The 14,072-nt window shown below is 40.7% G+C and overlaps 1 protein-coding gene across 2 annotated transcripts in view; it reads left to right on the top strand.

Moving 5' to 3' along the window:
• The window catches only part of Map2k5 (mitogen-activated protein kinase kinase 5), a 243,336-nt gene that overhangs the window by 157,850 nt on the left and 71,414 nt on the right, over positions 1–14,072 (top strand). For both annotated transcript variants that reach the window (XM_010643300.3, XM_010643297.3), the window contains exon 17: positions 10,151–10,180. In XM_010643300.3, the coding sequence (XP_010641602.1) occupies positions 10,151–10,180 (30 nt within the window). The remainder of the gene's footprint in view (positions 1–10,150; positions 10,181–14,072) is intronic.

The raw sequence follows: 14,072 nt of genomic DNA on the forward strand, positions 1-14,072 counted from the left end.
AAAAAAAAAAAAAAAAGATTAAAGAGTATCAAAGGTCCAGTTTTGCAAATGAAAAAACAGATCCAGAAAAATTAAAGGACTTTTCCCAAAAAGTCAAGTAATGGACCAGGCAGCAGCAAGCACTCAGTTGTCCTGACTCACAAATTAAAGTCCATTTCTTCCAGTATACTACAGAAAGGAGTAGGTCAAGCAGTTTGAAAAAAGAAGAGTTGAATGGTAAATGTAAATGAGCAGGAAATCAAATAAAGGAAAGACAGGTTTACTGTGGCTCTGCTAGTTGGTTAAGACCTCTTTTCATAGTTTGTTTCCGTTTTACTCTGTTTTGAAATGTGCTCATTGTTTTTCAGAAACCAAAGCCTCATTTATTTTTTAAAAGAAAAACAAACTAATAAACAAAAATAAACCTAATTTGCACTGTGTGTACTGCAGTAGGAAGTGGACAAGTGAGAATTCCGTCTCCTCAGTAAGCTAATCCAGCTTCACCTTTGCAGGCAGTAGAAGCACAAGATCTGCCCTTGGAAGCCCTTTGCCCTGGGGAGGAGGAGTAGTCAAAGTGCAGGGGACACACACAGAAATAGGCTGGCAATAGTGCGGGGTTGGTGTCAGGGCCAGAGAGAGCATTTCAGTTATCATTTACTGCTTTATAAACTATGCAAAATTAGTGGTTTGAAATAACAACCATTTATTTACCCAGGACTCTGTGGGTCAGGAATCCTAGCAAGGCTCAGCCGTTTGACGTAGCATGAAAGGTGTCAACACTGCAACCAGAGAGTGGTTGGTTAAGAATGGCAGATCCAGGATGGCTGCACCTGCAGCCAGGAGAGGCTGGGACATGTCCTTCTCTTCCCCTGCTTTCCATCTCCTGCTCACACATTGTCTCTCCTCCTCCCCCACATGTGGCTTGCTCAGACTTTCTGGTGCCTGGTGTTCTAAGCTGTGATGGTGAAAGGCCCAGCCTCAAACTACATGCATCTCTCCTCCTCCTGTTGATCACATTGTAGGCTCTTTTTGAGGAAGTAACAAAGTCACATGCAAAAGAGTGTCTGGGAAAATGGGTTGTGTTTACGCCCTCTCTGGTAACACCACACCACAGTAGCCCTTCTGGGAGTGATGGTGTCTATGCCGAGTTTTGATGAATGAGGTAGAGTCAGAAGATAGTGCTCCAGCTGGCCTGGCTGCGCTTCCCAAGACTGGGAGTGTATCACTGACTGTGTCTCTGGACTAGAAACAGAAGAGTAGATTAGATTGAACTCAGTAGAGTAGACCCCAGCACTGATGTCCTCTCCAGTATCCACTGCTGCATGACGCCAGAGACCAATTTGTGAGCAGGGTCTCTAAGAGACTGATGATAGGATTCCAGCTGCCTCTGTCAGAGGGCATAGGTCAGCATTACACACACAACTTAAAAGGGTGTCATTTCTTAATTCTGATTATGAGGATTCACATGCTTAATTAAGCACATGGGATGATAGGTTTGGGGGCAGTTAACTCTAATCTTTTCCCTTCTTGTAACCCTTTGTCTTTAATAAGAAATAAACCATCTAAATTAATCATAGTGCTTAAATACATGAACGTGCTAGCTACCTGTCATGCCAAGCAGTGACACATAAGAAAGAGGATAAGACTGTCAGACCCTAATACTGAACACTGTGTGTGCCATATTCGTTAAGGAATCATTAAGCCCAGGCCAGACTTAAGGAGACAGCATTATCAGAGGATTTCTCAAAATCAGCTACTGCTTATCATCAGCCTGTTCAAAATACTATTTCTGGTGTCAGGGAGATTATAAAAGTTCATAGCTTAGAGTTTGTCCTTAGACAAATGAAGGCATTAGAGACATAAGAAGACAGAAAATACCAGGACCTATGACTGGTAGGATGTGACATTTCCCAGAGAATGGTTTGGGCAAGGAGCATATGAATTTGTCCACAAAATTATGGCTGGAGTCTTCTGGGACTGGCTTCTGGTGGAAGTGGGGAGCAGGAAGAGTGATGCAAGCCACACCCTAAAAGGGTGAGGGGCTAGAGTTCTGTCCCTTCAGCTGTTACCCCATCTCAGGTTCCGAGGAGAACTGCCTTGGTATGGCATTGTGAGCTGTGCAGATATTGGAAGAGCATTGATTTTTCTGTTAGAAAAGTGAAATGCCTGTTTTCATCTATCAGGACTGAACTTTATCTGTCTTTAATTCTGAGGCTTTCTCTGAATTTCCACTACTGCACAGAGCACCAGTAAAAGAGACCTTTGAGTTGTTTCGAAGTGACTTTTAGAGTCAGTTATAAGCCCAGATATTTTAATTAGCGTTGCTCCAGAGCTACTGCTGAAAACTAACATGGAACAATTAGAATGTCTGTGAAGTCATGAAAATGGTCTTTAAATGGAGAGTTTTTTCTTTTCCTTTTTTTTTAAATTTAATAATTAACTGCCTCATGTTTTCTCTGCCCTGGTTGAAATTATATATTGCCTTTAAATGCAGTCAACCAAGGCATCATTCATCCAGAGTTTTTGGCCTAATGTAGTATAAGCAAGCAGATAGATACACCCAGATACACGTGCAAATATAAACACATACGCATATACATATGTACATAATGTATACTTTTTTTTTAAGAAAAAAAGAAAATGGTGCAAGCCAAATAGCATTATGGGAGAGGAAGAACAATTACGTGTTTAGGGACAGCAGGTTTAGGACAAGCAAGCAACGTTTAAAGATTCAAAACAGCATTTAGCATGAAATCCACTTTTTATCATCCTTACGCGGCCGTTAGAATGAAGAAAGACAGTGTCCAGCTGTAGCAGGAGTTTGGTGGCAGGAGAATTAGAAGTAAAGGTACTAGTGCCTGAGGGGTAGGTCATGAATTAATAATTGCTATGTGGCGGATGAGCCCCGTCAGAAGAGCTGAAAATGAGGAAGTTGCCTTGCAGAGCGCTATCAATCACTCAGTGACCATAACTTCCAGTAATTAGTGTATTTTATGGGCCTTTGCTTCAGTGGCTCGAAAGCACATATGCTCCATTCACAGCTAAACTTTGCCGGAGTAATATTCCAGGATGATTTATCCTCCTGCTGCACTGGGATATAACCCTATATTAGGTGAAGATTGTGAACTAAGCTGCAATAAAGTGTAAGTTTAGGTACAGTTTGCCCAGGTTGAGACCTCCATGTATCATGCTTTTCAGTGTTCATGGTTAGGCTACAGCAAGCAATCATTTTTAACAGTGAAACAAATAAAGCAATTAAAGGAACAGCATTAAGATATTGTACTTGTGAATTACTGTTGCTCTCTCCCCATTTAAGTGTCCACTGTAATAAACCCATTTTAATTAAAAAAAAAACCCCACTGTATTGGAAACATTTATTTGTAAGGCTGTCTTTCCTCCATTATTAGTAGTAATCTGGTCTAGAACGCAGGACCTTCTGAATGATAAGTGCTTGATTTATTTCTTTGTCCCACTGTGTCCTTAAGTTAAAATAAATTTCCTTTATACCAGTGGACGTTGGTGAAGATGGTAGTTCTTTTGAAATGTTGGCACAAGTTAAAGAGCACCCCTGATGGGCTCACATTTAGGCCTTTTCTACACAAAGCGGGGAATGTTATTTACAAGCTCTCAGGAGCACTTGGCACTTTGTGATCAGGCATAATGAGTTCCTTGCTGGTTCACCCATGCACCTGAGGTCTCTGGGGCCTTTGCAGACAGGGTCCTTTCCCACTGCCAAAACATCTGTAGAGCCAGTGTTCTCGCAGTTTAGCAGGCTTTGCCTCCAGCTTATAGTATAGCGCTGGGCAAACTGATGAAGTGCCTGGTACCTCCACTGGGCTGTAATTCTGTTTATGTTAAAGGAATCCTTCAAGTTTGTAAGAAGGTGTTACATGAAAATACGTATAAACTGAATAAGGAAATGATATGCATGGTCCCACTGTCTCTTATGGTGGTGTCCTTGAGTTTCCTTAAATGGGTAACGGTGATAGGCTCATTTCACCAACCTTAGATGGAGAGGTGCACACAGTGTGACACTTTCATTACATTTATTATACCATCTTTAATTCGCAATGTATTATCATACAAGTTAAACAATAATAGTAAAGCAAACTAATTGTCTTTAATTAAAGTGAATTAGGTTTTGATTTCAATATATTTGATACAGCGAGAACTGATAATGCAGAGGGTCCCAAAGGTTATTAGGGCATATTTCTGTTGGGCCTGATGGTGTTCGTAATAACCCTGTTCCTCATAGTTCTAGACGTGAACAAATATGTCACTTCATCAGTCTCTGTTACTCGCACTTATGCCCCTCCGCGGGGGTTACAGACTCCACAAGTTATCAGCTAATGGCGTTATACATTAAAAACCAAAGCGCTCCTCACTCTGAGGCCTTTCAAGGCTTTGTTCTTAAGCCCCAGACACTTTGGAGTGCAGCTGCAAACTATAGGCAGAAGATTAAATTAATTTGTAACTCTCTCCCTTTTTTTTTTGGTCCTACATTACTAAATCCTCCACGTTTAATTGAAACCCTACTTCAAGACGCTTTGTGTTCCTGTGTTCTTTGTTGTCAGTTTAACCTCCAAAGCACTTTAACACTGGTAAATTGCTGTTCTATCCTCCGGATTGTTTTTTAAACCATTCAGTAAGAGGACAGCGAAATTGATACATGGGGAGAAAAGTAAAATCTTAGGGTAGATGTTTGAAGTATTTAATATTTATTATGGTTCCTCGCCAGCGCAGTTTCAGATGATTTAAGCTCTTTCTCTAGGACTGCGTAAATTGGTCTTGGGATGAAATCTCACCTAGGGAATTTTGTGTAATCCAGTAGTTAAGTCTGATTTTTTAAAAGTTTGCTGGTGTTTGAACGTTGCAAAGTGGCTGCTGCATTTCTATGAAATGAACGTTTAACTCCAGTCATTGTACAATCTAAATGCAAAATCCTTAGATGGAAATTTAATTGTGTAAAATGTGCAGAAGGTAATTAAGAACAAATTTTAGAACATTTCAGACTATAAAGTCCTCTTTCAGCTAGATCACTGGCGATATCAAAAATGCTTATTTTCATTTTGCCATTATGCCAAGAAACATAGACTGTCTAAATTAAGAATTAAAACAAGTAGTGCTCTTCTATATAACTATAAGCTTAAAACTACTTGCTTTACATTGTTAATATTCTAAGTCAGGACTTGATCACCAAAATCATGTCCTGGGCTAGTACCTGCCTACAATATATACTTTTCTTCTTGTCATTTAGAATTTCATGACATTGTTTTTATTATCAACAAAAACCATTTTTGTTACATGGTAAGTAAAGATCATCTATCCTTTTTATTAAAAGACAGAGGTTTTCACTATGCAGTTGTGTATTGACAATTCTTAACAATTACACACCTACACACACAGAAATGCACACATCCCAATATATTTGTTATTTAAATTATGAAATATAGCATACTCAAATACTGCTAAGGCAAGTGCAGTTCATAAATTATCGTTAGACAAATCAAAGATCAATAAGATGACACTAAGAAATATTCTAAGTTTTCCAGTGAAATATTACTGGTTCACTGTTAAAGTGTATTCCCAACTGATAACTATATTGAAAACATTTCCTTTTCTGCCTTTTACCTAATAAATGTCCCACAACAAGTATTCAGCAGCTTGCTGAATCTTAAGTATTTGGAATTAAAATGTATTTTTTTATTTAACATTAATCTTCTCCCTCCCTCCTGTCTACCTCTACTCTCAAAAAATAACTAAAGCTTTTCCAAATCTTTTGCAGTGTGAGCAGTTCCCCTCTTGGGAATGAAAAGGATGTGAGAACCATGTGATGAATCACTGTGCTTATGTGTGTCCACATTTTTCAATATTTTTTAAAAATATTTTTAAAAGACTTCAGCTGCCTGTATTTAAATGCATCTTTGTAAAGATGATAAAGAGAACAAAGATTTCTATTGGCTTAGCCCTAATCTGTTTGGTTTGTTGCAATTCTTTTTTCTTTCCCCTTTTATTTTAACTGTTAACCTATTTATAAATCTAAATCTACATACAAAGGTCATTGGTTGGCTGAACTTAAACCATTTTACTCAGTAAATTTAATTAAGAAAATACAGTGCAACTCATAAGCAAATGAGTTTTTTCCTAGTTTTAAACCAAACCACCCTCTTGAGTGCTGATTGCCTTGCCCGACCCCTGGTGATACAGAAACAGGCAAAATTAAAAAGGACATTAAAGCTTCATTAAATCTGAAACACATTTAGTACAGTGACATATCTGCAGGCCATTTCAGAGAAGATTACATACTCTCTTTTGTAAGTTTCCTAATTTATAATACCTTGACAATAAAAACTGGGGAAATGCAAGTAGATTAATAGACCAGTGGGGGTAAAAGATACAGAATGGCCCCGGGTCCGTCTGTCTCTGGAATACTCAGAGCATATGCGCCCTCTTTCCCCATAAGGATTCTGTGTTTATTTTGACTTTTGACAGCCTCTTGAAGAGCCCTTTTTCCTTCTTACGTGTTTCTAATAGAGCTTGATGAAAGGGTTCTAGGGCCTGTCTGTATATGCCTTTCTACTTTGCCACGAGACAAATAGTGTGGAAATAAACATAGCAGCTGCATTAGACCTGGAAGGACTGACGTAGTGGAAGGCAGGTTCCTCTGCTGCCACCTTAACATGGCTGCTTTCGCTGCCACCCTGACAGTGCTGTGGCCCATGTTCTAGTGAACTTGGTATAGCATTGGAATCCTTGCCCGGCTAGTGCAGCGGCCCAGGGATGACATTCACTGGGGGAAGAAGGGGTTGTCCTACTGCTGTTGCCCAGGTACCTACTGGTCAAGGCCAAAGAACCTTCCTCTGCCCTGAACTCTAAACTGCAGGATGCCTTAGATTCATTCCTGCCAGGAGCATAGCTGATCCCAAGTATCAGGAAAAGACAGAACAGAACAAAGCCAGGTCCAAGGATGAGGTGTTCACCAGTTCACACACTGTTCCCAAGGAAGCTGGGCCGGAGGCCACCACTGAGCTTTCTCTCTGTTCTCCTGCATGGAGGTATCTTACTCAGCACCCCAGTGACATCAGCGGTCCTGTTTAACTTTAACTTGTAGCAACTGTGACAGATGGGCCAAGTAAATGAGTCCCAGTTTCCTGGAGCCTGGATCTATATAACCAATGATAAGGTTCAGAACCAGGGGTGGTACTGAAATGGGGAGAATTTTAATTTCACTGTATCCTCTTCTTTTTCTTAAAGCTTCTGCTTATCATCTCTTAATTCTTTAAACTGCAAGAACCAGTAGCCAGTGTTGGCAGATGCCAGCTCGTTAAGATCTTGAAGGCATGTGTGGTGGGCAAGTGTCCTCTGCCTGCAAGCCATGGGGACACAGTTCTTCCCTAGTTCCTAATGATATGTTCAACACGTTCCCAAGTGCATGGTGCCATGTCATTCTGTAGAGGGCTTGAGACAGTTCTTAGTGTTTTCTGGTAGTTGATAAACTGTTGGGGTTTTAGTTGTGAGACCTTCCTCTTGCTGTTTTTCTAGTGCCAGTGGAAGTATGAGCAGAATTCATGGCCCACAGATCATGTGGTGGTAGATGGCACTCTGGGCAAGCTGCCTGCCTGTCAGGTGCCTGGGCCCCCACCACACTCGACCACAGACATAACTCCTTCATCAATGTGCATGTTCTCACTGTCCAGAAACACACCCATCCTTGAAACTGTAGGGCAGACCTACATTGGGTTAGGCCAGAGTGGGCGCCATGGGAATGCTAAGCCCCTCCCCTTCCTATTGGACATCAGCACACAGACAGCAAACGTACTAAACTCGGAAACTGATTTAGGGGAACAGCCACACTTTCTTTACTCCATCTTGTGATATTTTTAATTTTCACTTTTTATTCCAATATGGAAGATTAACTCAGGGAGCAGTGAACTACATCTCTAGCCCTTTTTTCTTTTTCTTTCTTTTTCTCTTTTACTCCATCTTTATCTTTCTTTCTTTTACTCCATGTTGTGATATTTTTAATTTTCACTTTTTATTCCAATATGGAAGATTAACTCAGGGAGCATTGAACAACATCTCTAGCCCTTTTTTTCTTTATCTTTCTTTTTCTCTTTTACTCCATCTTTATCTTTCTTTCTTTTACTCCATCTTGTGATATTTTTAATTTTCACTTTTTATTCCAATATGGAAGATTAACTCAGGAAGCACTGAGCTACATCTCTAGCCCTTTTTTCTTTTTCTTTCTTTCTTTCTTTCTTTTTCTCTTTTACTCCATCTTGTGATATTTTTAATTTTCACCTTTTATTCCAATATGGAAGATTAACTCAGAGAGCACTGAGCTGCATCTCCAGCTCTTTCTTCCTTTCTTCCTCTTTCTCTTTCTCTTTTGAGACAGGATCTCACTAAGTTGCCCAGGTTAGTCTTGAACTTGCAACTCTTTGGTGCCAGCCTCCCATGTAGCTCAGATTACAGCACCATGATGCCTGGCTACTTTTATCATTCATACTTGAAAGGATTAGTGATGTCCAGCAAATGAAATAATGAGTGTGTACTGGGGCCGGGTATCTAGCTCAGCGGTTCGGTGGCCTGCCTTGCAAGCGCAAGGACCTGAGTTCGATCCCCAGTACCACAAAAAAAAAAGAAAAGAGAAAAAGAAATAATGAGTGTGTATCTTTATATCTTGAAAATCCATATATATAACAATATTTAGTTTGTATATAAGATGATAGCAAGGTAATGACCGTAGGGTCTAAGCACACACACACACGTGCACACGCGCGTATATGTAAACACTCATACAGACACACACATCCCCAAATGAGTGCTGACCTTTTCAAAGTAGTCACCTTATAAGTGCACATGGCTTATTCCTGTTATATCACTGTTGCTAAAACTGGTCTTGAAACTTTGAAAACCTAAGCACCTTCATGTCTATCCTTATTAAGCAACAAAATATTTATTCTTTGTAGGTAGCTTTGGATTTCATTGATATCTGTAGGTCATTCACACATTAGTCTACAAATAGTTCACATGATCAACAAGCTGAAGAGCATAGTTTTAAATCCAAGGTGCACTTCCAATAAAATGAAACAGGTATTCTTCTGTTCTGTGAAACGGTACTAAACACAGCGCCACAAGAAGAGCTCAGGAATATTTGAGCAAGGTCAGGATCTTGGGAACTGTCCCTAGGTTCCCCCTGATGCCCTCTGTGGCGCTCCTCAGTAGGACTGTAGGATTCTGATCTGTGAAGACAATCAGTGCTCTCTCGTATCCATTCTAGCTTTGAAATTCCCTGGCATTATGATTCTACTCTGAAAGGGGTTATAGGTATAGATGAAGGGGTTCAGGACAGAGAATGGGACAAATCGGGAACTTGCAAATGTTTGCCATTGTTTAACTAGGTTATGGTGTATTCGTTACATTTGATCTTATTATCAAGTCTATTCTTGGTTGAATCTTTTTTTTTTTTTTTTTTACGGGTGGGGTTCCAAAGGCCAAAATTAAATAACTAGTCCAGTCCAGAAACAGAATCACTTATGAATCAAACTAAACCAGAAGTACTGAGGATTTACTTTCCTAATTTCAGACTTAGACCTACAGTTTCAACTTCAGGGCCTTCAAATGGCCATCTTCTCACTAGCATTAGACCTTCTAACTGTTGATAGAAAATGGATGAAAAACTTAGCAAGTAAATGAAAATAGTGGCACAATTTTCAGTTTCATAATGTGGCCCATTCCCCGCTTCCTACAACCCTTCATTTATACTTGTAACTGAAAACTCTACAAAGCTGAGAACAATTAGATGTTCCCCATTGTACAAGACAAAAAGCCAACCGTTTCGCACCTGTCTAGGAGAAACTGTCGCACACACGTAAATGTGAATAATGCCCACAGAGCTGAGAATATTCCTAAGAGAAACCACATAAGGGTAATGTTTAGTTATTAAAATTAGAATATTTTATCAGGACTGCAGCATTGTCTATTGAAAATGTCCATTCTAAATACAGCTCATAATGTAATTACAGCAATAATTTAGTTCGTGCATTTGAGGTTGTGAGATTTTTTTATATTTGCTGGATACAGTTCTGAAATTTAATACTTGTCTGTCTTGAGGAGATCTGCCCTGCATGCAAATCTATAACTAGACAAATATTATTTCCTTTCCCAGCTTGCTCTTGGGAGGTTCCCATACCCTCAGGTAAGATTGTTCATTACTGCCGTTTGCCACTGTGACATTCATTCCTATGTATGCAGGTGCAGGGAGCAGTCGTGAACATTGGAGCCACATGCAGATAAATCTGTCCTGTTAAATTGAAAAGTGGTATCTTAAAGGAGTCCGTTAGAAGTCTCTATTGATTTTTTTATTTTTTTTTTAAACTCCAGACTTTTTTCTTCTTTGCGAAAGGTTGACAGCGATCTGTGCTCTTCCTTTGTGTGATATTTGAGATGTTTTTGCCTTCTCCTGGCCTAGTACCATGTGCTCATATTGAGTCTGGAGAAGGGGCTCAGCCTTTTCTTGGTACTGTTTTTGGTTTTTTGTTGTTGTTGCTGTTGTTTTGAGCTTTTAATTAAAATTATTTAAAAGAATGAGATGAAGAGTGGAAATAATCTGGGTCATTATTTTTGCCAGGTAATAGGCCCCTGATGTTACATGTAATTCTGAGCATATTCTTTATGGATACCCCCTTCCTATCCACATTTCTAAGAAAACAAACTGTCCATGGTATTAGCGTTACTGGCTCCAATTTTTATAATTTCTTTAAAATTTTTATAGGGGGGGTACAAGCACTTAATATAAAGCCATTTTAGGGTTGGAAAATGATTCCCCAGCGTGTGTGAGGAAATCAGTGAAATGTCTAGAGGGATGAAAAATGAATGGCTTGACTGTTTTCCTCTGGTTGATGCTCAGTGTTTTTCTGGCATCTTGGTCTGTACAGGCCAAAGTGCCTGGAGGCATGTCTGATTTAAAGGTGGTGTTGGTCTCTGCTCTTTAAGCATCTATTAACTTGCTATTATTATGCAAATAAGTGTTGTATTACACATACTAATTTATGCATGGTTAGATTATGCAGATGCATCCCAAACATGGTTATTGAATAATAGGAGGGGGCTCGTTCTCTTCACCACCTTTATAAGCAGTTTGAAGGAAATTCTCCCGGTACCCATGTGGACGTTTTAAAGAGCCTTTACCCACCAAAATGTCTCCTGTATCCTTTTTCCTTCCCAGTAAAAGTCTTCAGATATGTGGGAGAGAACCCATCCAAGATTGTTAGGCTCAAGAGTGTTAGTCCCACTTTTCAAATTTGTAAGCTTCTTTGTTCAAACATAATCTTTTCCTTAAGGAGAAAAATCTGAAACATAAAATGTACGCACAGCATTTAGTGGGGTTTTAGTGCATATACAGCCTTGCTGCTTAGCTCTAGGTAGCCCATCAAATTAAAATCACATTTTCAGGATTTATAGCTCATTAGAATATTTATCTTGGTAAAGCCTCTTATTCTGTCAGTAATTTTTAAATAATTCATCGTTTGGCCAGTTTGTATAATCCTGTAAAACTGTGAAAATGAGCCGAAGAGGCTCTGTACAATATCATCTCTCAAACAAGTCGTAGTAGAAAACTTGAAAGCCGTCTAATAAAAATAACAAAGTGTGAAAATGTAGCTGTATTCTTGAGATGCCTACTGTCTAGAGTAATCACTCAGTAGCAGTTGGTGAGTGAGGGATCTGGGGTCCAGATTCGTGAGGGCTGTGGTCCGTGGGGAAGAGGGGGATGTCTTTGCAGGCTGTCTTCCTCTGTGTCTGAGTGCCACACTACAGATCAATCAGGTGAAAGCTGGGAAATTCTAATATGCCGAACTCCCTTGTTAGCAATAACCTTTAGGCCAGAGTGGGGGAAAAACTGTATTTCTTCAATTTCAAAAAATAATACAAGTAGCTTTGATGCCAGCAGACCTGTTTGCCAGAGCTGTCAGCAGAGGTTTGGGTGCTCTGCTGGTAAAATCAGTATGACTTTGGGTGGAACCAATATTTATTTTACAAGCTTTGTACTATTGACAGGAAGTTGGGAAAAGATACTTCATATGTGGCTTTCTTACCCTCCCTTCTCCCCTGAAATAAAGCCCATGAAGAAAAATGTATGTTCTCATAGTACCCAAAACTGGATTATAGAAGAGTACCTTCTCCTTGGCTCACCTTAACTCCCAAGCACTCTATGAACTATGGCTGGGTTGGTACCATTGAATCCCAAGTAGAGTAGAAAGAATCCAGTAGGAGTGAACCAAAGACTGTGAGGGTCGGAATAGATCTCAGACATCATCAGATCAAATTTCTGTGCAACATTTCCCAAAAACATCCATGCTGTGTTTGAATACCTCTAGTGACAGGAAACTCGTTATTTTACAAAGCAGTGGTAGGATCAAAGCAATATTCTAGTTACCAGGTTGAGGACTACTTCCTGCTAATTATCACCCACTGTCTTTGAACACAGAAAAGCCCTTCATTTATCATTAAGATCACAGTGTTGAATCCTCTGTACCCAGGCTGGGGGTAGTATCAGGAAATTGCTGCTCCAGACCCAAAGTCAAAGCAAGGCACTAGGCCTGGGTCTCTTCACTAGAGCAAGTGGAGAAGAGTGGCCCTTGGGAAAGAGCTCAGGCAGATGCAGGTAACTAGAACCCAGCTCTACCACAGTTCTTCGGTCTTGCTTTGTAACTTCTTAAGGCATTGCTTGCCTCCTCCTAACCCTAAAATAAGCATCCTGCTGTCTCCCTTTCCTATCTGATTAGAGGCGATGTGCTGGATATGAAACCACCCAGAAAATTACAAAGGGCCACCCCATTTGCCCTAATGTGGGGTGAGGCACAGAACAGCACTTCAGCCATCAACAGAAGATTGGGTAGGGATGTTCTTAGCAACCCCCCAGCCACCCCAGGAGAGAAGGTGCAAGGAGCAGAGAGTGGAGCTGAGAGAAGAGTGTCCAGGCCTGTCCTTCCCCGGCCCAGCATCAGGGCTCTGGTAGGGTCTTCCACAGGTGACACCGTGTGTATCCGTGAGGCTACAGATGAGAGAGGAGTGTTGGGAAGATACTAGGGAGAGTCAGTGGCCTGGGACCAACATACAGGCCAAAGGGCTGCGCTTTGTTGAGATGATGGTTTGTCTGAGCTAATCATTCTGTAGGAGTCTCATTGTTTGGTACTTGAAAGCACTGACTGAGTTTCCTCTAGGCCACTGATGGCAAATCTTGTAGAGCTTTCAATGATACAGACTCCCTGCTATGGCAGGGTCCTAGGCCTTATGGTGGCATAGCCTCATTGACATGCAGTTTGGGACTCTGTAGGAAAACAGATTAGGGCCACTCAATACACAGCCTTATTATTGTAACATATAAGAATAGAGGTATCTCAAATTCTTCCAGCACTATGGGGCTCCTGACCATTTCTGTATCTGTCCCAGGTTGTCCATCCCACCTGTGAGGACCTATGGTGTCCAGGCAAGCAGACTGAGAGCCACAGGTGAAGCACCTTGCCTTAGGGGTGGGGACAGTCAAGTCTAGGACTTTGAGTAGTTAAGCCAAGGACTGCTCCGTGGCCTCTAGTGTGGCTGGCTGTTCCTAACTTTGCTCTCTTCCTCCTCAGCCCTGCCAGCCCTTCTAGTTTGTCTCCTCTGCCCCAGGGTGGCCTGGTGTGTAGATGCCAAACACCAGAGGGATATGGCGGTATGGGTGATGGCAAGGCCATTCCTTAGAGCCCTTTGCTTTTCTTACCATGTGTTTAGGAAAAGGACAGGGGCATCCACAGGGCCTCAGAGCCCTCACCAGCGCATGGAGCATATTCTGCAATAGGACAATAAGAAATTGCTTTTTTAGACACCTTATCGACAAAAGATCCCAATTTCTTGAACAGTTTAGCTTTAGTAGTAATCTGGAAAGATGTATAAGTGTGGACAAGGATGGAGACTGTGTGTAGTTAATCAAATAGATCCAAATTCAGTTGGCTTCAAAGACATGATGTTGGGCAATGGTTTGTTTAATGATGCCGTAATTTAGGAGACACCAGAAGGATTGCCCGTTAAAAATCATCATCCTTCATTCA

Source organism: Fukomys damarensis, unplaced genomic scaffold (assembly GCF_012274545.1).
Source record: "Fukomys damarensis isolate Sample0158 unplaced genomic scaffold, DMR_v1.0_HiC HiC_scaffold_25, whole genome shotgun sequence".
Taxonomy (NCBI): domain Eukaryota; kingdom Metazoa; phylum Chordata; class Mammalia; order Rodentia; family Bathyergidae; genus Fukomys; species Fukomys damarensis.